This window comes from Vulpes lagopus, chromosome 5 (genome assembly GCF_018345385.1).
Source record: "Vulpes lagopus strain Blue_001 chromosome 5, ASM1834538v1, whole genome shotgun sequence".
In the NCBI taxonomy this organism is placed as follows: domain Eukaryota; kingdom Metazoa; phylum Chordata; class Mammalia; order Carnivora; family Canidae; genus Vulpes; species Vulpes lagopus.
The window spans coordinates 9,097,932-9,123,567 of record NC_054828.1 but is presented as its reverse complement, the minus strand read 5'-3'; the positions used below and the strand labels follow the sequence as shown (position 1 = coordinate 9,123,567).

The 25,636-nt window shown below is 36.7% G+C and overlaps 1 protein-coding gene across 1 annotated transcript in view; it reads right to left on the bottom strand.

Annotated features, from left to right (window-relative positions):
• Positions 1 to 25,636, bottom strand: part of ENTHD1 (ENTH domain containing 1) — a 99,944-nt gene that overhangs the window by 34,380 nt on the left and 39,928 nt on the right. Inside the window, exon 4 of the mRNA XM_041757075.1 lies at positions 13,353 to 13,473. Within this exon, the coding sequence (XP_041613009.1) occupies positions 13,353 to 13,473 (121 nt within the window). The remainder of the gene's footprint in view (positions 1 to 13,352; positions 13,474 to 25,636) is intronic.

Genomic DNA, 25,636 nt, shown 5'->3' with positions numbered 1-25,636 from the left:
ATATCTGCACCTCCATGTTCACTGCAGCATTATTTACAATAGCTAAGATGGGGAAGCAATCTAAATGTCCATTGATGGATGAATGGATACAGAAAATAGGACACACAAGCACACACAGAATTATTTAGCTATAAAAAAGAAAGAAATCTTGCCATTTGCAACATGGATGGAACTTGAGTGTATTACACTAGGTGAAGTAAGTTAAATAGAAAAAGACAAATTCCATTATGATCTCACGTATATGTAGAATTTTAAAAAACAAAACTAAACTAACCAGCCAAATAAACAAAACAGCCTCATGGATATAGAGAACAGACTGATGGTGGCCAGAGGTAGGCAGTAGGGGTGGGCAAGATGGATGAAGGGGGTTAAGAAGTACAAACTCTCAGCCATAAAATAAGCCAGTCAAGGGGATGTAATGTATGGCATGGGGACTGTTGGTTAATAACCCTGTACTGTATATTTGAAAGTTGCTAACAGAGTAAATCTTGAAGATCATCATTGTATTCTCTGCACAAGAAAAAATTTGTGATGATGTACTGTGATGAATGTTAACTGGACTTACCGTGATGATCATTTCGCAATATACACAAAACAGTGAATCATTTTGCTGTACACCTGAAACTAATATAATGTTATACATCAATTATATCTAAATTAAAAAATCATGGTCTAGCTGATTTGACAGTGGGGAGGCATAACGAGCAATTACAACACAGAATCGGCACTGGATCTGGAGCATCCAGGGTGCCATGAGAGCCCAGAGGAAGAGCAATAACCCCTGCCTTGGGTGTGTCAGGTAAGGCTTCCACGGAGAAACAGCATCTTAGCTGAATCTTAAGGATTCACACGAATGAATTCATATGTGAGGGGTGGGGCTTCCCACCTGAGGAAGTGGCATATGCACAGCACTAGGATTTAAGGCAGGCAGTTCAAGCATCCATAGCTAGGCCATCATCTGTGACAGGGGAACAGGCTGGGACAAGTAAAGCTGAAGAGAAAACCAGGGGCTTATCTGCCATGCTAAGGTGTTAGGACTTCATCCTAGGAGAGCTTCTCAGAGTTGTGACCTGATCAGAGCTGCATTTTAGAAATGTCTGAAGTCTCTAATTCTGTTTTGACCCAAGTGCTCTAACTTGTTTCCTCTGATCCTTTCTTTATGCTACCCCCACAGTCACCTTCCTAAAGCAAGGTTATATCATGTCCTTGCTTAAAACACTTCAGAGGCTCCCTATTGTTATTCAGACACACCCAAAACCCCTCAACACAGTTCATCAGGAGACAGGGCACATATGCTGGTCCATAGTCTGTTAGGGCTGCTATAACAAAATACCACAAGGGTGCCTGGGGGGCTCAGTTGATTAAGTGTCTGCCTTTGGCTCAGGTCATGATCCTGAGGTTCTGGGATCGAGCTCCACATCAGGCTCCCTGCTCAGCAGGAAGCCTGCTTCTCCCTCTCCCTCTGCCTGCTTGTGTGTTTGTGTGCACGCTCTCTCTCTCTCTCTCTCTCTCCCTGTCAGATGAATAAATAAGGCTTTAAAAAAACAAAAATTAGGGGATCCCTGGGTGGCTCAGCGGTTGAGTGCCTGCCTTCGGCCTAGGGCGTGATCCTGGAGATCCAGGATCGAGTCCCACATCAGGGTCCCTGCATGGAGCCTGCTTCTCCCTCTGCCTGTGTCTCTGTCTCTCATAAATAAATAATCTTAGAAAAAAAAACAAAAATTAGAAAACTAAAACAGAAAATCAAAATACCACAGACCGGGGAGCTTATAAACAGAAATGTCTTTCCCACAGTTCTGGAGGTTGAAGTCCAAGATCAGGGTGCCAGCATTGTCAGGTTCTGGTGAAGGCCCCCTTTTCAGTAGCAGACTGCCAGCTTCTCACTGCGTACCAGCTTCTCACTGTGTACTGAGCTCAGTGAGGTCTCTTATAAATCATTAATTCCATTCATGAGGGTTCCACCCTCACGACCTTATCACCTCCCAAAGGCCCCATCTCCGACTACCATCACCTTGGGCATTAAGTTTTCAGTGTATGGATTTGGAGAGGGGGGTACAAACATCCAGACCACACCAGTGCTACTCTGCCAAGGGAGCTCCAGGTTTACATCTGTTATCCTGGCATAGTTATTAATTGTGCTACCTTTCACATCAAAAGTATCTTGGTCTGGGGGCACCTGGGTGGCTCCGTCAGTTAAGCATCTGCCTTCCACTTGGGTCATGATCTCAGGGTTCTGGGATCGAGCCCTGCATGGGGCTCCCTGCTTAGCTGGGAGTCTACTTAAGGATTCTCTCTCCCTCTCCCTCTGCTTCTCCCCCTGGCTTGTGCCCTCTAATAAGTAAGTAAGTAAGTAAGTAAGTAAGTAAGTAAGTAAGTAAGTAAATAAAACCTTTTTTAAAAAGTGTCCTGGTCTGGACAATAAATTACATGGTCACCTTTATTGATACGACTTTGTTTACCTTTCTGGCTCCATCTGGTACCTCTCCTGCCATCCACTCAATCCTAAGCCCCTGTTACATTTCCATCAGTTGTTCAAACCTGCCAAGCTTCTTCTTCCCCCACATCCCTAGTCTCCTACACAGTGTTCACTCTGCCCCAGACATTCTTTTCTCCTCACTTGGTCTGGCTCCTTCTGGGTAGCAGGCAAAATAGTGTAGTAAACTCTTCTTCAAACTGTGGGCTGTGACCCATTAGTGGGATGTGAGATCAAATTGTGGGTCACAGCCAATATTTTTTTAAAAAGTAAAACTGTGGGGCACCTGGGTGGTCGGTTGTCTTTTCATCTCAGCTCAGGTCTTGTCTCAGGATGTGTTTGAGCCCCACACTGGGCTCCATGCTGGTTGTGGATCCTACTTAAAAACAACAACAAAAACCTGTCTAGAAAAAAAGAGAATACATCAGAGTACACTGCCAAAACTCTTGTTTTGTGAAACTACTGTTGCAGGTGTATGTGAGTCCATGTGTCCTGGGTCATGGCAGGAAAGGCATTTCTGACTTGAGCACAGTCAAAAGATTTGAAACACATTGGTATAGGCGCTGAGATCAGACTATTTTGTTCTAAATCCTGACTCTGTCACTTCCAACTCTGTGTTCTTGGGTAAGTTATTGAAACTCTCTGTGTGTGTTTTCTTCATCTATCTCACAGGACTGGTATGAAGATTAAATGAATTAAAATGCTTGAAAGTATACTCAGCACACAGAATATAAGAATTGGCCATTTTACCTATCCTTCATGTTCCAGTATGGGCAACGCTTTTCCTTAACACCTGAAGTCAGGGATAGGTGCCCTCCTGGGTGCTTCCCTGTCCTCTCTCTATCCTAACTCTTACCTCACTTATTGGATTATACTCGGTCCCTGTGTTGGGAGCTACATAAAGGCAGGAATCTTGTATATCATCGAAGATCAAGCAGTTAGCACCATGGCTGGCACAGAGTAGGTATTCGGAAAATTTTTGTAGTACAAATAATTTACCCATTTTTGGAAAAAGATATACATCCATTTGTTTCCTTCAGATACAGTCTACTTGGGACTTTTATATCTGAGATGTCAGTCATTTGGATGAAAAACCTGTCATCTTACCTCAGATTAAGTTTGGTTCTCCTAATTTGGAATGTTGGAGGGCTTATGAGACATTTTTATAATATACACACTCATTAGTAATAGAGAGAAGGATTTAGGCTGGATAGTTTCTTGACCTAAAACTCATAAATAATTCAAAAGTCAGAGATCTCTTCATATTTCTTTTAATCATCACAATGATGAAAAAATTGGGCCACTGTGTGACAAATAAAAGGTGGCATCTTTAAATGTAGTTACATCCTGCCAGCCTTTTAATTATTTAATTGACTTCTACTGCAAATGATTGTGGTTTTGTTCTATTCATTCATTTCAATGGAAGCCTTTAATAGTTTCATTTATGTCTTTTTTTTTCATGTTTGAATCATGTTTTCCTATATTTTTGAAGTAAAAAAGAGGGAACAATTAAGTTAAAAAAGGCTTTAATTGGATTTCTTAATATCAACCATATAATACACAGTTGCTATGTTGATAACCTCTCAAATTTCTATAGTCAGTTCTGTAATTCAAAGCATGCTTTGTAATGCTCTGATGATTGATATAAAGACTCTTTTGGAGAAATGTGAAAGCATAAAGCAACTGCCCTCAAAACGGAAGACACTAGTACAATGCACCCAATTCATGAGCAACATTTAAAAACAGCAAAACAGTGTGCAACTGCTTGAAAAGCTTTGTATATATCTAGAAGTGGCAAAGAGCAGAGCCCAGACTCAGTGCTCTGCTAATGGCAGATTCACTATGATACCTGTAGGTGGTCTGGGGAACTCCCGTTATCAGACTAGACTCTTATTAAATCAAATAGATGCATGCTTCAGATGATGATTTGTGCTACTAAAGAAACAGAGTGGGGACCAGCACAGGGAGGGCCAATGGTGGTGGTGGTGTGTCAGTTTTTAATAAAATGTTCAGGAAAACTGCCCTAGACTCTAACATGTCAACAGGACCAGAAAAAAAGGGAGAGAGAGAGAGTGCCAGAGAGTGAGACAGCACTGTGTACAGGACTCAGAAAAGGCCTTCAGAACAAAAGGCACTTCTTTGGCACCCTGGAAAGGAAGCTTCAAGTATCCACATGATGGACTGCTGGGAGGGATCTACTATGTACAACATGTTCAGCCACCTTCTAATTGTCCTGGAGAATACTTCCTTCACCAAGGCATTCAAAATGTACTGTGACAGGCACCAGCATCACTGAAGCACTTTTTCATGGTTGCCATCTGTAGGTTGGTGGTGACCCCAGGGATGACGCAGAGGTGACAAGACTGGTGACAAAGAAATACGCAGATGGATCTCTTAGGATGTACATGCAAAGTATTTATGTCCTATAGAAATGCCAGCCATGGGACATTCCCTGTGGAAGAGGCTCTCAAAAAGTGAGTGGGCAAGACATTCTGTTTACTGGCCACATCATCCTCTTTCCCTGGTCACTTCAGAGGCTGTCCAATAGGCTTTGGCCATGTGGCAGGGATGGAGGCTATGCATGGGCTCCCTGACATGAACTGCTCCTGCCCCAAGTGACCTGGCTATCCAACTGGTGAATGCCGCAGCTGTCAAGAGTAGAGGTTACTGCTACATCCCTAGCACGATACTATTTTCCAGGGAAAATAACCAGTTACATGGTGTCAGCTTCATTGTATTGGATCTCTCTATTACAAAGGGAGCAGTGCTTTGCCTTCATAGCGACACACATATTCTGGGTGCAGATTTGCCTTCTCTGCCTGCAGTCCTTCAGGCAGCACCATGAGTGAACTTAAAGAATGCCTTATCTATTTTGGCATCATCTCACAAACAATTCTATGCAAACTAGAATATTAAAAAAGAGCAAATGCTTTCCAACTCTTTTAACGAGTACAGCAAATTTTCAATACTGAAACATGACAAAAAGAATATTAGAAAAGATAATCCCAGTTAACTTCACTCATAGATGTAGAAGCAAAACTCCTAGACAAAGCATCAGCAAATCAAACCCAGCAACATATCCATAAGATAATATACCATGGCCAGATTGAGTATATTCCATGAATTCAAGGTTGTTTTAATATTTGGAAATCAACTACTTTATAAATTAATAGCTCAAAGGAGAAAAACCTATAACCATTCACACAGGTGCTAAAAATGGAGAAAATTCAACATATATTCATGAGAAAACTGTTAATAAATTAGGAATGGATATCTACAAAATACCTACAGCAAACCCATCCTAATGGCAAGATGTTGAAAGAATTCTCTTAAAATACAGAGCAAGTATAGGAAGCCCATGATCACACTCTCATTCAACAATGAATGGTTCTACCTAGCATGGTGAAGTAAGAAAACAATACAAAGGATACAGTTTATAAATGAAGAAACAAGTGTGCCATCATTCACAGATGATATGCTGTGAAAAACCCAGAAGAATCTATAAGTAAATTAGAAAAATGGGTGAGAGTTATTTAAGCAAGGTTGCTGGCTACAAAATCAATATACAAAAATTAATTTCACCATCAACAGTTAGAAAGTGCAACTTATAAAATATCTTTTACAGTAGCAACAGAATTACATAAAGTACCTAGTACATAACCCTGATAAAATATATAGGAGACCTGTATGGAAAAAAAACTATAAAATATATTAAAGGAGACTTAAATGAATGGAATGATGTGATGTTGTAAAGATACTACTGCTCCAAATTGATTTAAAGATGTGAGACAGTAGGGACCTGAGGGACCAAGTCCCTCAGGACCTGGGACACTCTATGCTGGCTACTATTCCTTTTTTGCCTAGCAAAGCACCAGCCAGGGTGTAAGCCTAGACTGGTTCAAATTAGTCCAAGATGCAATGGCCAACAAATTAGACTTTTCACCAACTTTCCCCCTCATTATAATGCTAAAAATCACACCCAGTGGTAGGGACTTAACATGCAACTAAAAACATACAGTGTACAAAGAAGCTTGTTCTGTCAACCAGGACTGAGTGCTCAATTCCCTGTACTGTCTCACCCTTACTAGATGTCATTCCTCGTCCTTCTGAGATCCTTTCAAACTTCTTAGCTATTGTTTGGGTCTGGCTCCTTTGTCATGGCTGTGTCTTCCATCAGCTGCAGCTGTTGCCCCAATTAAGCCTTGCCTGTCTGTGCCTTTAAATTTTGGGTTCAGCCTCTTTTCTACCGTTGCTGGATCCAAGGACCTGGTCTGGTAACAGATTGGAAGTGCCAATCAAAACTAATAGGTTTTTTTTTTCAAAGACCTTGACATGCTTTTATGTGGGAAAGCAAGGGACCAAAAAGAGACAAAAACACTCGTGATGAGGAAAAAGACATCAAGAATTATTACAAAGATAGGGTAATTAAAACTATTTGTTGGTGCGGGCATAGTCACATAACTTCTGGAACAGAAGAGAGTCCAGAAACAAATCCATACATATGGGTAAACTTGCTTTGGAATATAAATAGCATCACAGCTCAGCGGAGAAAAAAGCAGACTTTTCAATAAATGATGCTGGGGCAGCTGGTTATCCATTTAGCAGCAAAACTGGATTCCTGCTTCAACCACACATAAAAACCAGTTCCAGTGGTATTAAAATTTTAATTGTGGAAAGCAAAACTAGGAAAATTTTAGCCTTGATAGAAGTAGGCTATATGGTCTTGAGACAAGAAAAAAAAAATCTTAAAAAATAACAAGATACAAAAAGTACAACCCATAAAGAATAAAATCCTACCTCATTAAAATTGAGACTATCTCTTATTCAAAAGATTCCTTACAAAGTGAAAAGACAAATCCCAAACTGGGACTAAAAAAATGAAATGTTTAGCTTCCAGAATAGATGAAGAATTCCTACAAATCAATTAAGAAAACAACCAAATCAAAAAAAAAAAAAAAGAAAACAACCAAATCAAATAGAAAAATGGCCAAAAGACATGAACAGACATTTTACAAATGAGGTAACATGAAATAAACCATACAAATATGAAAATATGCTCCATTTCATAATTTTAAAAATCCCACTTTAGTACAAATATTGTACTAATTCTCACTCAACAGATTGGCAATTTCTCTTTTTCCAAAAACAACAATATGAAGGGTTGGTGAGGACATGAGGACAACTAAAACTCTGGAACACAATTCCGCATTATCTAGTAAATTTGAAGATGCTCATACTGAATGATCAGCAATTTCACTTCTAAATATATGTCCTAGAGTAACTCTTGTCCATGAGAAGCAGGAGGCTCATATAAGTATGTTCCCAAACTTTTCACAATACAAAAAACTTGACATGGTACTGATGATGGTAGAGCAGAATAGATACATTCTAATATACCACATCTATTTTATCTATTCATTTATCAATAGACCCTTTGGTTGCTTCCATATCTTGAACATTGCAGATAATACTGCAGTAAACATAGGGATGGAATTGTCTTTTTGAATTACTATTTTTGTTTTCTTTGGGTAGATACCAGTAGTGGAATTACTGGATCATATGGTATTTCTATTTTTAATTTTTTGAGGAACCTCCATATTGCTTTCCACAGTGGCTGCACCAATTTACATTCCCCCCCAACAGTGCACAGGGGTCCTTTTACTCCACATCCTTGCCAACACTTGTTATTTCGTGTTTTTTTTATTCTAGCCATTGTGACAGGTATGAAGTGATATCTCATTGTGAGTTTGATTTGCATTTCCCTGATGATTACCGATGTTGAGCATCTTTTCATGTGTCTGTTGGCCATCTGGATGTCTTCTTTTGAAAGTTAGACCCCCAAAAAGACAAATACCATATGATTTAACTCATATGTGTAATCTAAGAAATGAAACAAAGGAGCAAACAAAAAACAGAGAGACAAACAAAAAAACAGACTTTTAAATACAGAGAACTGGTGGTTGCCAGAGGGGAGGTGAGTAGGGGGATGGAACAGATAAAGGGGATTAAGAGGTACAAATCTCTAGTTATAAAATAAATGTCATGGAGTGGAAAAGTATAGCACAGGAAATACAGTCAATAATATTGTAATAATGCTTCCTGGTAACAGATGGGGACTATACTTATCCTGGTGAGCATTCCTGAGTAGTGTACAGAATTGTTGGATCATTATCTTATACACCTGAAACTTATATAACACTGTATATTAATTATACTTCAATATAAAATAAATTTACAAAAACAAAAGCTCTGAAGGGAAATAAAAATACATATAAACTACATAAAACTTCTATAAAAACAACAAAACAAAAATCTATAAAGAAATCTGACAGTTCATAGCCTAGAAGATGGTATTTGCAACATAAGTAACAGAAAAGGATTAGTAACTGTGAAAATTAGTAATGGGGACCTTCACTAAAATGAAGTCTGAAGGTTTCCTCAGGGGAGCTCTTGCCCTACCATTCTAGTCAATTGCAGATGCAACAGGAAGAGACCTTGACCTTGCATATGCATACTACACATACATTTTGGTGAAGGAAGAGACACTTTCTTGATTCTCTTTCCCTCCCAACAACAGCTCATTCAATGAGAAGCCACCATACTTGGAACTTTCAAATGACTTCAGTGGACTTTTAGCCTATAACAGCCTTCCCAACTATCCCTTTTTCTCCTTAAAAAAGTGTACCTTTCCTTTGTTCCTCGGACTCACCTAGGTTTTGCCACCACTTGTTTGTCCTGGATTGAAATTCTTTTATTCCCAAATAGCCCCATTTTTGCTGGTGAAATAACAGGCAGTTTTTATTCTTAAGGTTAACAACATATATAAAAATGTTACAAAATCATTTAATTTAAATAAACACAACACACAATCCAAAAGAAAAACAGACTAAGGATATAAGCAGGCAATGCACAGAAGAAGAAATAAAAATACCCAGTTAATACATGGAAATATGTAAATTATACCTACTATGCAATGCAACCTTTTCCAAAGTGATAAAAATATAAGACTTGAAAAATATCAAGTGCCAGTGAGGGTATGAGTGAATAAGTACTCATAAACTGCAAGATGATGTAAATTGGTATTGATATTTTGAAGGGCTATTTGGCAAAATGAAAATGGGCATATGTTATGACCCAGGGATTCTATTTCTAGGAATCCACCCTAAAGAAACACTCACATATATGCACAGAGCTATTCACTGAAGCACCATTTGTAATAGTGAAAAATATAAAAACACTGTCTATTAGCAGGGAAATAAACTATAATATCCAGGCAATATAGGAGTTAAAAAATATATGGTAAATCTCTAAATACTGACTGAATACACTGAAGGCTCACCAAGTGATATTGCTTTAAAAAGTTTCAGAAAAAGAAAAAAAGAAAAAAAAACAGAAAAAGTTTCAGAAAAATACAGAACAACATTCTAAAGCAAAATAAAGTCAGTTCTACATACTTTTAAAGATACACGTACATATGTATATGCACAGAGAAAGACCTGGAGAGTAATTAACAAATTGATAATAATAGTTAACTCTGGTGAGGGAACTGTGTTGGAGTAAGGGACAGTCAAGGAGGATTTTGACTCTATATTGTTTGAATTTTAAAAATAAAGAGTATATTGGGATCCCTGGGTGGCGCAGCGGTTTAGCGCCTGCCTTTGGCCCAGGGTGCGATCCTGGAGACCCTGGATCGAATCCCATGTTGGGCTCCCAGTGCATGGAGCCTGCTTCTCCCTCTGCCTATGTCTCTGCCTCTCTCTCTCTCCCTTTCCCTCTCTCTCTCTCTGTGACTATCATAAATAAACAAAAATTTTTAAAAAACTTAAAAAATTTAAGGGTATATTCACTTATTACTTATATAATTACAAGTAAATAAAACTTATAAAATGGTACACAACTATAAATTTGAATCTAAGGTTTTAGGCAAGGTCCGATGGGAACATAGTGAAAGGAAAAACTGGTATGTAGAAAAGATTTTATACCAGTTGTGACATTTGAGCCAGGCCTCCCTGTTTGAATAGGATTTTGTCAAGCATCCATAATTTGATGGAGGACTGTGGCAGATTGTATTTTCCAAAGATGCCTGTACACCATCCCTTATGCTTTTCTTTCAATATGACATTGACACTTGTCCATAGATGGGTGGAGGTCTACACTCCCTCCCCTTGAACTTGGGCAAGATTTTGTGATTGCTTTGATGAACTGAATGGGAAGGAAGTATCACAGCATGATTTTTGAGATCATTCAGCTTCTGCTTGGTCCTTTCTTTTACAGGATGCTCACCCTTGGAATTCAGCCACCATGCTGTAAGAAAGCCCAAACTAGCCCATGTGGAGAGACCACACTAAGAGGCTCATGTGGAGAGAAACTGAGGCCCCCAGCTGACAGTGGGCACCAACTACCAGACATATGAGTGAACGAACCTTCAGATGATTCCCGAGCCTTCAGATGATTCCCGTCCCCAGCCTTTGTGTCCTCGGGCTGAGGCCCAAACATACGTCATGGGGCAGAGATAAGTCATTCCCACTGTGCCCTGTCCTAATTCCTGACCCAGAGAATCCATGAACAGAATAAATGGTTATTTTATGCCACAAAGTTTTAGAGCAATGTGTTACACAGCCGAAGTAACTGGAACAAAGACTTTCTAAGGAGAAGAAATTATACAAGTAATAGAATGTTGTAGAGCATTGTGAACATTGGCAGTATTGGGTGATGAGGTCACAAAGGTTGGCTGGGATCAGGCCATGAAAAGTCTCATATGACAGTATAAAAAAATTAGACATACCATTGGCAGTAGAAAACTGTGGAAAATTTTTAAGCTGGGAAGTGAAATGCTTAGGGCTGCAATTTAGCAAGATATCTTTGAGATTGGTGTGAAGGAAAAATGGGGCAGGGGGCGGGAGGAAGACTCAAAAATAGGAAAAACTCCTCCAATTAAGATGAGTTCCAACCAAGTAACATGTTTTGTGACTTTTTTTCCTCATAAGGCCTGCCTCTTAGGCTCATTTATATTCCATTTCTCTTGTATTATAAAGTTGGCAGGGGAAACTTATTTCCACACAAAAACACACACATGGATGTTTGCAGCAACTTTATTTATAATTGCCAAAACTTAGACACAACCAAGATGTTCTTCAGCAGGTGAATGGATAAATACCCTAGTAGATCCTAGCAGATTCAGCACTACAAAGAAATGAGCTATCAAGCCATGAAAAGACATGGAGAAGCTTTAAATGCATGTTACTGAATAAAAGAAGTCAGTCAGAAAAGGCTATCTCCTGTATTATTCCAACAATATGACTTTCTGGAAAAGGCAAAACTATGGAGACAGTTAAAATATCAGTGGTTGCCAGGGGTTAGGAGGAAGGGAGGGATGGCAGGCAGAGTACAGAAGTTTTGCAGGCAGTGAAATACTCTGTATGATACTATAGTGGTAGATACATGTCTTTATGACACTTGTCAAAACCCACAGAACATACAACATCAAGAGTGAACGCTAATGTAAACTATGGTCTTTGGGTGATAATAAAGCGTTAATGTAGGTTTGCGAATGGCAACAAATATGAGGTGTTGGTAGGGGGGTAGGTTGTGCTTGTTTGGGGGCAGGGGCATATAGGGAAATCTCTGTACCTTCCACTCAATTTTACTCTGAACCTAAAACTGCTTTAAAAAGATGAATTCTATTTTTAAAATGTTGGAGGGGGTATATGAGGGGATATTAGATCACAAAAAAACGTTTTCCTTACCATTCTTCTTTCAAGCTTCTGGATCTGGATCAGTTTACATAAAGTGTATTCTAAGAATACAGAGCAAGCTGTCTTAAAAATGGTAACCACTTATAACTAATTATCCATGTGAGTAATACCATCCTTGTACTCCAAATATCACCATAACCCACAACTTCGTGTTCTGTGTTTATTGAAATATCCTCCTCATCATTCTCATGACTAGCTTTATAAGAAAAATTATATAAATGTGAACCTGTAAAATAAATCTATTCTAATCAACTACAGTTTTTATATTTTGGATATTGGGGATCTATATATGGAGAGAATCACAGCGCGTGGCCCAAAGATGAGGGAGAAGATGAAACTCAGAACATAAGGAGCCACCTCTGCAGTGAGGGAAAGGATGCTTGGATGAATATAAAAGCAAAGATAAATGAGGGGATGAACGATACTAATGAGAATGTTTCATTCTCATCTTGGCAGAGGGTCTTGAGTCCTATTTTTTGAGAAAAGCAAGAGGAAGAATGTATTAAAAATTGAGTTTCTGAAGAATAGAGACAGTATGAAGTGGCTACACCATGAATCAATCAGAAATTGAGTAGCAGCAGAGCCCAGTTTGAATTTGATAATGTAATTCATTTGGAGGCCAGTTTGTATCATTTTATACTGTACCTTCTCTAACACTAATTATTCAAGAGGTGATTAGCCAATTTGTGGGATGCTATGCATCTTGTTTTTCACATTTTCATCTAATGCTTGCTTATGAAAAATGTCATAATTTAAACTTTATCAAAGAGAAGTTAATAGAAATGAAAAAATGAACCCTAATTTTTCTGCATTTTAAACCATTCACAAGAGATTTGAGGTTTGCAGTTAATAATTTTCGAAACAATGAAAAAAAAAGCAAAATGAAGGGGAAAAAAAACATTGAAACAAATGGTAAAATAAGATTACAGGATCATGTGTGGGTTGAATTCATCCATGTTGGTCCCATCCCTAATTATCGAAGTAAATTAAAACCACTGCTGCCATATTTCACAAAATAAAATCTGATGAAAAGCAATTCCTGCCCAATGTTTCTTATTCATGTTTCTGAGTAACCTTCACAACTCCTAAATGTCATCAATGAAATTCTAAAGAATAGAATTTACCTGCATCCCAGAGGTTACAAACGTCTGCTGGCCCTTCTGATGATATAGTTGATGAGATAATGGAAGGAGGGACTGTCGGCAAAAGTGGCTTTGGGTCATCCTCATAAAATAACATCAGGTCCTTAAAGAAAACAGGAGAACACACGAAGTTTGAAAAAAAATAATTAATCCTACTGCTTCAATTTGTTAAAGTAGATGGACAATTTATGGAGATACAATGTGTCTATATATGTTAACATAAATACATTTTAACTGAAAGAACTCAAATGTAAGTTAGCTATACATTAGTACATGGTGGTTTTCTACCCTTGAAGATCTTCACTCCCTGATGAAGACAGCTGGTGCAGGTAAGCAATGATTCTGTTTGAGGCATTAACTGTCTCTATCACCCTTTGAGCATTCTTAGAGCATACGATCTCAGAAACCAATTTTTCTGTTTTACTGGTTATAATAAAGCTACCTGTGTATATCTTTTATTCATATTTTAAAACTTTAACTTTTTATCACGGAGTAAAAAAAAATAGATGATAATCCAATCATGTAGGCTAAACAACAAATCAATGCATGGCCAGTCTTGTTTCATTTATATCCTATTACTCTTCATCTGTTTTACTGTGAAGTAAATCCTAGCTATATCACTTATTTTGGTGTATCTCTCTACATGACAAAAATTCTTTAATATAATAATTATTATTTTACGCCTAGAAACTTTACAACTCCTTAATGTCATCAATTATAAATCTATCTTTCCAATTTCTCCTAAGTGCCATAAATAGGTTTTTCTGTAGCTTACAAGAGGATTCAAATAAAGTCTCCACAGTGGGATGGGTTGACATGTCTTATATCCCCCATGAAGAGGGATTTGTTCTGCAGTATTTATTTAAGGTGTAATTAACATAGAGTACATTAACCTCAATGCAGAGCTCAGTAAGTTTTAACATGATGATTATACCTATGTAGCCACTTTTCTGTCACTCCAGAAAGTTCCCTCAAGCTCTTTTCCAGTTGATACCATTCCTCCACCACCAGTACACAGTATTCTTCCTTCCACCATAAATCAATGAGATTGCCTGTTCTTGAGCTTCCTATGAATGCAAACATATACTATGTAGGCTTTTGTATCTGATTCCCATTGTTTAACATGTTTGTGAGATTCATTCATATTTTGAGTATAATCAGATACTTTTTTTTAATAAGAAGTATTCCATTGTATGAACATGCCACAATTTGTTTATCTATTCTCCTCCAATATGGACATTTGGATTGTTTCCAAATTTCAGCTACTATGATATGAATAAGGTTACTATGAATATTTTTATAGACATCTTTTCATGGACAAATGTACTCATTACTCCTGGATATTTATACAGAAGTAGATCGGCTAGGTCGTAGCATAGGTTAACTTTTAACTTTATTGAAATTGCCAAACCATTTTCCAAGCAATTTTCCACTTTTCATAATTCAACTTTTATTTTGAAACCATTGTAGATTCACAATCAGTTGTAAGAAATAATACATAGTGATCCTGTATATCCTTTACCCAGTTTTCCCTAAAGGTAACATCTTAAAAATTGTAGTACAGTATTATCCAGGATGTTGACATTGATAATGTCAAAATAGAGAACATTTCCATCATAATAAAGATCCTTTCTGATACTTTATTACCATAGCCTGCCCCCCACAACTACTAATCTGTTCTCCATTTCTATAATTCTGACATTTGAAGAATGTTACATAAATGGAATCATACAGGATGTAACCTTTTGGAATTGGCTTTTTTCACCTGGCATAATTCCCAGGGATTCATCCAAGTTATTTCATGTATTAATAATGGTTCCTTTTTATTGCTGATTGCTGCGTAGTATCCATGATATCACATTTTGTTTAATGTGTCAAAGGAAATTGGGATGGTTTCCAGATTTTGGTTATTATAAATAAAGCTGCTGTGAACACTGAATAAAAAATCTCACAGGTTTTTGTATGAAAATAAATTTTCATATCACTGGGATAGATGCCTAAGAATTCAATTTCTGGGTTGTATGGTAGTTGCATGTTTAGTTTTATAAAAGACACTGCCAAACTATTTTCCAGAGTAGCCCTACAATTTTACATTTCCACTAATAATATTTGAGTGATCCAATTTTTCCACACATTTGCCAGCATTTGGTGTTGTCATTTTTTTTATTTTAGTCATTTTGATATTTCATTACTTGTTTAAATTACATATTCATAATAGGTAATGATGTTGAACATCTTTTCATGTGCTTATTTGCCTTCTCTATTTGCTGAAGAGATTGTTCTTGTCATCTGTCCATTTTCTAATTGGGTGGCTTGGTTTTTAACTGTTAGGTTTTGAGTTTTTTTTTTTTAATTTTTAAAAGGAGGTTCCACACCCAATGTGGGGCTTAAACTCATGAATTTGAGATGAAGACTCACCTGTTCTACCAACTGAACCAGTTAGGAACACTGAGAGTTCTTTAGTTTTTTATTTTTTATGCTCTAGGTATTAGTTCTTTGCTGGATATGTGGGTTGCAAATATTTTCTCCTAGGCTGTAACTTGTTTTTATACCCTTGTGTGAGGATGTCTAACTTTTATTTTTCTTTTAGGGATCATGTTTTTGGCCAGCCCTAGATTACAAAGATTTTTATCCAGTATTTTTAAAAAGTTTTATAGTTTTACATTTAAGTCCATGATCCACTTAATTCCTACATGATATTTAAATTAAAGTTCATGGTTTTGCCTGTGAATGTCCAATTGTTCTAATATAATTTGTTGAAAAGATTATCCTTCCTCCATTGAATTCCTTTTGTTCCTCTGTTAAAAGCCAATTTGCCATATATGTGTGGGTCTATTTCTTGGTTCTCTATCCTGTTCTACTGACCTAAATATCTATCTCTCCACCAGTATCACACTCTCTTAAGTAAGTAGCTATGCAGTAGGCTTAATATCAAGCAGAGTTATTAGTTCCACTTTATTCTTTTTCAAGATGGTCTTAGCTATTTTAGGACCTGTGCCTTTCCATATAAACGTTATAAGCTTATTATCTCTGTATCAAAAAGAAAACTGCTAGAATTTTGATAGGAACTGCATTCAACATATAAGTAATTGGGAGCATCTTTACTATGACAAGTCTTTCAATCCATGAACATGGTATGTTTGGGTGGTCTTTAAGTTCTTTCATCAGTATTTTATCATTAATTTTATGTATTTTATAATTTTCAGCACACTGATTCTATACATATTTTGTTGCCTAAAGATTTCATTCTGGAGCAGTAACTGCAAATTGCATGTGTCTTAATTTCAGTTTCCACATGTTTACTACTAGTATATAAAAATGCAACTCATTTATGAATGTTGATCTTAATATCCTACAACTCTGCTGAATTCACTTGCTGGTTCTATGAGGTTTGTTTTTTCCTAAGATTTATTTATTTATTTTAGAGAGATAGAGCACACACATGCAGGGGAAGGAGTGGAGGGAGAGGGAGAGAGAATCTGAGGCAGACTGTGTGCTGAGTGCAGAGCTCTACATGGGACTCAATCCCATGACCACAAGATCATGACCTGAGCCAAAACCAAGAGTCAGATACTCAACTGACTCAGCCACACAGCTACTTGATGTTGGTTTGTTTTTGTCATCTCTTTGAGATTTTCTATGCAAACAATTTGTAAATAAGGACAATTTTATTTTCTTCTCTACATTTTACATACCTTTTCTTATTGCAGTGGCTAGAACTTCCAGTGCTATTCTGAATAAGTCCTGGCCTTGTTCCTGATCTTGAAAGTATTCACTGTGAAAAATGATGCTATTATAGTTTTGTGTAGATAAAATCTTTATCAGTTTAAGGAAATTCCATATGTCTAGTTGTTGAGTTTTTAACAGAAATAGGTTTGAATTTTGTTAATAAATGCTTTTCTGCATCAATTGACAAAATCCTATGATTTCTCTTAATTTATTGATATGATGAATTGCACTGATTGGCCCTCAAATGTTGAATTACACTTAAATTTTACTTGGACCTGGTATGTAACTTTTTAAATACATTGCTGGATTCAACTGGATAATTTTTTGAGGATTTTTGCATCTAATTTCATGAGAGCTAATGGTCTGTGGTTTTTATTTTGTACTGTCTTTTTTTTTTTTTTTTTTTTTTTGAGGTTGGTAGCAAATAATACTTGCTTCGTAAGATGAACTGGGAACTATTCCCTCCCATTTTTTGAAAGACATTTGTGTGAAAATAGTGTCAATTCTTATTTAAACATTTGATAGAATTCTTCAGTAAAACCATCTGGGCCTAGAGATTTCTTTTTCACATATTTATATTACAAATTCCTTTTAAAAAATGGTATAGAACTATTCAGGTTATTTTTCATCTTCTTTGAATTTTGGTAGTTTGTGCTGATAAATTGTTCTATTTCTTCTAAATTGTCAAATTATGAGCATAAAGTCATTGGCAGTAATTCTTTATTGTCCTTTTATATCTACAGGAACTGCAGTAATATCCCATTTCATCCTGATATTGGTGATTTGGGTCTTCTTTCTTTGTCAGTCATGCTAGAGGTTTGTAAGTTTTGTATTTTTCAAAGAATTAGCTTTTTGTGTCATTCATTTTCTCTGTTAATAGTTTTCTTGCTTTCAATTTCATTAATTTCTGTTCTTTATTATTTTCTTTCTTCTGTTTCATGTAGGTTTATTTTGCTTTTCTTAGTTTTTGTTAAAAGAAACTGAGATTATTGATTTTATACCTTTCCTCTTTCTAATTTAATCATTTAGTGCTATAAATTTCCCTCTCATCACTATTTCACCTGTGTCTCATATATTTTGATATGTTGTGCTCCCTTCTCATTCAGTTCTATGTATTGTATGTATTTTTCTCTGAGACTTCCCCTTTGACCTATGAATAATTTAGAAGTTTATTTTCCCCAAAAATTTCAAGTAAGATTTCTCATGAGTTTATACTGATATAATTTCAATCCAGTCCAGGTCTATTAGGTGATGACAATCTCTTCCATCTTACATTCATATCTCCTTTCCCCCATGTTGATAATCCTAGTTCTCAAGGATACCAAAGATGATACAAATAGGAGTATCACACAATTATTCATATGATTCATTCCACATTATACTCACAATAATCTCAGGTCAAAAATACCAATGTCTTAGAATAAAAATACCAACTGAATGTAGGAACATTTGTTTAATTTTATGTTACATTTTAAAGGATTGTTTTATTTAGTATAATCTTGTTTTATGATAATGCAAAAATATTTCCAGGATTCCAATGACAAATCTAAAAACATGGTATAATCAAAGAAGTCTAGCTTCTATTTCTCCTTTCCACCTTATTTTCCTCTCCCTTTATGAGTAACTTCTTCTTTCCTTTTTTTTAATATTACAGCTAACCTTTAAAATGGCACATCTTTAATATAAACAAATGGAAAATCCAGGAATAGACCTAAGCATAAATGGGAATTTATTATGTGATAGAAGCCACAATTTAAGTCAATGGAAAAAGATGGATTGTTCAACAAATGACATTGAGACAATTGATTATCATTTGTAAAAATACAAGTTAAAAGGTGGATCTTTACCACTCTCCATTCATCAAATAAATTCTTCATGGATAACACTTAAATATATTTTAAAAATTAAAGCATTAAAGAGGGAGGGTAGTTTTTTACAAAATTAAACATACATTTATCATAAAACCCGGTAATTACACTCCTTGGTATTTACATAAAGGAGCTGAAAATTTATGACCACACAGAAACCTGCACACAATTGTTCACAGTAACTTTATTCATAATTTCCATAAGTTGGAAGCAATAAGATGTCTTTCAGGATGTGAATGGGTTAATGAACTTTATATCCAGACAATTGCATATTATTCAACATTAAAAAGAAATGAGCTATCAAGCCTTAAAGAGACATAGAGGAATCTTAAAGGTATATTACTAAATGAAAGAAGCAGTTCAAAAAGGCTACATATTGTATGATTCCAACCATATGACTTTTTGGAAAAGGCAAAACTAAGGAGACAGTAAAAGGATCAGTGGTTGCCAGGGGTTAGCAGGAGAAACGAATAGATGGAGCACAGAGGATTTTAGTCCAATGAAACTATTCTCTGTGATGCTATAATGGTAGATATAGAACAGTATACATTTGTCAAAATCCATAAAATACACAACATCAAGAGTGAATCCTAATGTAAACTATGATCTTTGGATAGTAATGAGTGTTGATTTAGGTTTAATGATTATAACAAATGTATCACTCTGATGTGGTTGTTATTGTGAGGAAGGTCATATGGGGGCAGAGGCAGGTGGGGGTATTCATGGGGTATATGTAAAGTCTCCTACTTCCCACTCCTGCTTGAGTCTAAAACTGATCTAAAAAATAGCTTGTTAAGATTTAAAAAAAAACAAAAACAAAAACCAGGGCAGGGTGCCTGGGTGGTGCAGTCAGTTAAGCGTCCAACTCTTGGTGTTAAGCATTTGACTTTTGGTTTTGGTTCAGATTCTGACCTTGGGATCTTGAGATCGAGCCCCACCTCAGACTCCATGCTCAGCGCAGAGTCTTCCTGGGACTCCCTCACCTTCTCTCTGTGCCCCTTTCTCCCCCACTCTCTCTCTCCAAAATAAATAAATAAATATTTTTAAAAATAAATAAATACAAATCCAGGGTGATATTTATTAAAGTCTTAGACTACAGAGGTCTTTCTATTTTTTTTAGTATTTTAATTATTCATGAGAGATACACACAGAGAGGGAGAGACATAGGCAGAGACAGAAGCAGGCTCCTTGTGTGGAGCCTGATGTGGGACTCAATCCCAAGACCCTAGGATCATGACCTGAGCCAAAGGCAGGCGCTCAACCACTGAACCACCCAGGTGCCCTATGAAAGGTCTTTCTAAAAATGACTTAAAACCTAGAAGCCATAACAGAAAAGCAAATTTGACTACTTTTTAATAAAAACTGAAGACTTAAGACTGTGATATTGTGATTTATAATAAATATATATTTGGTCTTTGTCCATGGTTCCTGGCACAGAGCTCATAAACTCTTGTAATTTCCTCAGTGTAAGAGCACTAGGAGCATCTTTTATTCTAATATTTGGTCTTTGACCCCCATTCCTGACCAGAGCTCCTAAATCTGTTGGAATTTTCAGGGAGATCAGAGTGTCTTTTGTTCTGTGAAGTGACTCTTGATGAGTGCCTAGATAGCTTCAGGATGGGGACTAGTCACCAGAATGACCAAACCATGATTAGAAGCCTGGAACTTTCAACCTCATACCCTATCCTCCTGGAAGGACAGAAGATATTGGAGATGGAGTAAATGATCAATCATATCTACGTGATGAAGCCACCATAAAGATCCCAATGCTTGGGGTTCAATGAGCTTAGTTGGTGAATACATGTACTGAATGCCAGGAGGATAACACAGTTCAACTGCATGGGGACAGAAACTCTTGCACTTGGGAAACTTTTAGGCCTCAGACTGTATATTTCATCTGGCACTTCATCTGCATTCTTCATCATATCCTTTGTTATATAATAAACCAGTAACTTTAAGTAAATATTTCCAAGAGTTCTGTAAGCTGTTCTAGCAAATGATTAAACCCAAGGAAGGAGTGATGGGAACTCCAATTTATAGTGGTAGGTCAGAAGTACAGGCAGCAACTCCGGACTTGCAACTGGCACCTGATGTGGAAGGTGGGGGAAGGGGAAGCTTTGTGGACTGAGCATTTAGCCTGTGATATCTGATGCTATCTTCAGGTAGACAGTGTCAGAATTGAGTTAAATGGCAGGACACCCAGCTGGTGTAGCAGAGAATAGCTTGGTGTGTGGAAAGCCCACATCTCTGGTGTCAGAAGTGAAGTGTGACAGCAGAGTGTGAGATGAAAAAAAGAAACAAAGGAAGAGCGGTGTGTTTTCTCTTCACAAAAGGCAAAAAAAGAAAAGCCATAAATAAAGTCAAAAATCAAATGAAAAATTGAAAATGAAAGACAAGATAAAGAAACAGTCAATGGGCTAATCATTTAATAGCCAAATAGCTCTTAGAAACTGGTAAGAAAAAGATGAGAAACCAAGCAGAAAAAGTGAGCAAAGGACATGAATAGAGTTAATAATAAAAAAAGAAACACAAATTCCCAATAAATGCATGAAAAGCTATTCCAATCTTACCTATAATTACCATGGAACAAAGTAAAACAAACTTTTCCCACTTCTCAGACTAGCAAAAATGTACAAGTTTGATAATATTCAGTATTTGAGAAGATGAGGGGATATGCTTTTGGTGGACATAAATTTGTGTAACTTTTGGGAGGACAATTTCAGAGTATTTTTCAAAACTAAAAATAAATACAACCTTTTGGTGATTGCACTTCCAGGACAGCATCATATAAAATATGTATAAGAGCCATTATTACAATATTGCTTTTAAAAGATAAAAACATAAAAATATTCCTAAATGATTGCTAACAGGGGATGGCGAAATAAAGATTCATTTTATACATCTAGGGATCCCTGGGCGGCTCAGCAGTTTAGTGCCTGCCTTTGGCCCAGGGCATGATCCTAGAATCCTGAGATCAAGTCCCACATCAGGCTCCCTGCATGGAGCCTGCTTCTCCCTCTGCCTATATCTCTGCCTCTCTCTTTGTGTGTCTCTCATGAATAAATAAAGAAAATCTTTAAAAAAATTTTTTTTAAAGATTCATTTATGCATCAAGACTACAGCACAGCTATACGTACTGATAGAGAAAGATATCCATAATCTATAGTTTAGCGAAAAAAGATTTGGGACAATATACATTAAATAATTGTGTTTATTACATAAAAAGATTTACAAGACGTATTGCTTAGTTCAAAGCATGCTGCATAGCAGTATATACTGAACAAATCCATTTAGATAAAAGAAATGCATGGACACAGAAAATTTCACTCCCAAATTTCTAAGAACCTAGTTAGTAATGGATGCTTCCAAGGAAAGGAACAGAAGGTGTATAAGTAAGTAAGCAGAAACTTTGTTTTTTATTCTTTACCCTTTCATATTGTTTAAACTTTTTCTAGTAAGTATCTTCCAACTTAAAAAAGAATAAAAGTACAAACATGAAAATAAAAAAGAACTGTTAAGCATAAAGTAATGACACTGAAAAGAAGGGGATGATGGATTAGCATGATTAGAATAGGTATAATTTCCATTTCTCTAACAGCTTTGATGAGTTCAAATTTTTGCAAATATAATAAATGATATGCTAATAAGCCCGAGGATAAAAACTGTTTACTCTTCATTTAGCAAAATAATAAACAGAGGCAGTAAGAAATAAACACTTATCTTCTATCACTAGCAATTTAGCAACTCACAACTAGATTGAAGGCTTTGGTCAGCTTTAATTTTGTGTGAACCAATTCACAGCAACCCTATCTGTTGCTATAGAAACAACTGTGACCAAAAAAATCATAACCCTTATTGTTGAATCTCCTTAAACAGGAAAAGAGGAAGGTCTTTTGAGGTGGTCAAAGCTACATATAATTTTATTAATTAGCAAATTTAATAATAAAGATTTTGTACAGTACTCAGAGAGAAAACATATCCGTGTCTAAGTATCATACATTTACAGGCTTTCCTTGGTTTTGAAAGTACCACCAGCAAGCACTGTTCTGCTCTTGAAAGCCTATTCTGTTCAGAATTTTATTTACTGCTTTTAGATCATTCTTTCATTTGTAGAAAGAGAATAGTTAAAGAGGTTTCTATTTAAAGTTTTTAAAAGATATTTTTAAGCACCCCTCATCTGCCTAAGCAATCAACAGTATCACTTCTTTCTTTCTCATTCTGTATTAAGAACATGAGAATTTTAATGTAGATGTAATACATTTGGCAACAACAATTAGATTTTACTATTCAGCTTGGTAGGTGTTGTCTTCTGTCACAAAAGCAGATTTCTGAAGAGGACATATTGGGTTGCATCAAACGTTCCTGACAGTAATAAGAGGAGATGTTTGTCAATAGAATGATGGAATAGTGTCATGATATCATAATGTATTGAAAAAGGAAAATCCAGCTTTAAACTTGTTTTGAAAGAAGGGCATCATTTTTTTACTAACTGATATAAGATGTTGAGTGTAAATCAGTTACAGTGGGTTCCTCTCAAGTAAGAAAAAACAATAATAATGAGAATTTGAAGACTGATACAAAAAAGCTAGGTGGCATTTTATGCCTTTGTTAAGTTATAAAGCATGTAAGATGATTCAAGTCTATTTTCTTCCTTAGAAGCCAGCAGCAGCAAATAAAAATGATCTCAAATTTAAAAATAATTTTGACTTAATGTCATTATCTTTTAAATAATCTATATAATTTCAGTCTGTGGGCTACTATGCAATTAAGGAACAGTGACATTTTAATTTCATGTACTTTTCTAAGCTGCTAGAAAATCAGGTAAATCTATACCTAACTGGGTTGGAGGGTGTGGTGGAAAGTGTTGGGAACAGAAGGTCAATAAATAATTCCAGCCACTCTCATAGGAACAGTGGTGGTGGCAGGGAACATTAAACAAGCCCTCCGAGCAGGAGGCCAAACAAACCTTTTTTATAAGAAAGGAAGAGAAGGAAGTTAATGTCTACTATTCAATCATTTATTCATTAACAAAAATGTGGCAAATTAAGATTCAGTAGTGAATAAGACTAAAATGGTCTCTACTCTCAAGGAGCTTTCCTTCTAGAAGGAGAAACACATATAAGACAGAAAGCAAATGAACAAAAGAGAAAACTGCATATAGTTGAGTGGAACAGATTTCCAGTCAAGATGGGTCTATAAGTTCACAATTTGGGGATATCTTCCTTCCTTAAACACACAACCATGAAAGAGAAAATACAATTGTGAAAATTAAAGACACAGGTCATGCTCAGAAACAAGATGAAAGCATGAAGAATAGAAACATAATGGTATCCAGAACATACAAAGAACTCTCAGAACTCAATGGTAGAGGCACCTGGGTGGCTCAGCCAGTTAAGCGTCTGCCTTTGGTTCTGGTCATGATCTGGGGGTCCTGAGATCAAGCCTCATGCCAGGCTCCCTCCTCAGTGAGGAGCCTGCTTCTCCCTCTTCTGCTCCTCCCCCCAGCTCATGCTCTCTCTCAAATAAATAAATAATCTTAAAAACAAACAAACAAACCTTCAGTGGTAATACACAGTCCAATTAGAAAATAGGCAAAAGGTCTGAACATATAGTTCACCAAAGAGAGGTTATGATGCTACAAATGAATACATGAAAGGATGCTCATCATTAGCTATTTGGGAAACACAAATTAAAACCACAGTGAGAGACGCCTGGGTGGCTCAATGGCTGAGCATCTGCCTTGGGCTCAGGGTGTGATCCCAGGGTCCTGGGATCGAGTACTGCATCAGGCTCCCTACAGGGAGCCTGCTTCTCCCTCTGCCTGTGTCTCTCCCTCTCTCTGTATATCTCTCATGAATGAATGAATGAATGAATGAATAAATAAACAAATAATCTTAAAAAAAATAGAACCACAGTGAGATACTACTACAAACCTATTCGAATAGCTAAAATAAAAATGGTAATGCCAAAGTTAGTGAGGATGCAGAGAAACTGGATCTCTCATTACACTGCTGGTGGGAATGTGAAATGGTACAGGCCTAGAAAAGTTTGACAATCTCTTACCAAATTTAGTATGCACTTACCACACACCCCAGCAATCACACTCTTAGATAGACATTTATCCCAGAGATAGGAAAACTTCACAACCTGAATGGTTCTCAAGAGTATTATGCTGAGTGAAAAAAAAAAAAAAAAAAACAACCTCAAACTATCTCAAAAGGTTATGTATTATCTGAATCTATTCCTAGAAATACATTCTAGAAATAATAAAACTATAGAGATGGAGAAAAGATTAGTGGTTGTCAGGGGATGAGGCGGTTGAGGAAGAGACGGGGTGGATAACAGGACAGACCTCTTGTGTGTGGACGTAACAGTTTTGTATCTTGATTTTGGTGTGGTTACACAAACCTATACTTAGAATAAAACTGCACAGGAACCCTCCTCCACACACACACATAAATGCAGGTTATTTTTTTTTAAGATTTTATTTATTTATTCATGAGAGACACAGAGACAAGGCAGAAGGAAAAGCAGACACCTTGCAGGAGCCCGATGTGGGACTCAATGTGGGACTCCATTCCCGAACTCCAGGATCAAGCCCTGAACCAAAGGCAGATGCTCAACCACTGAGCCACCCAGACGTCCCTAAATGCAGGTTAAAAAACTGAA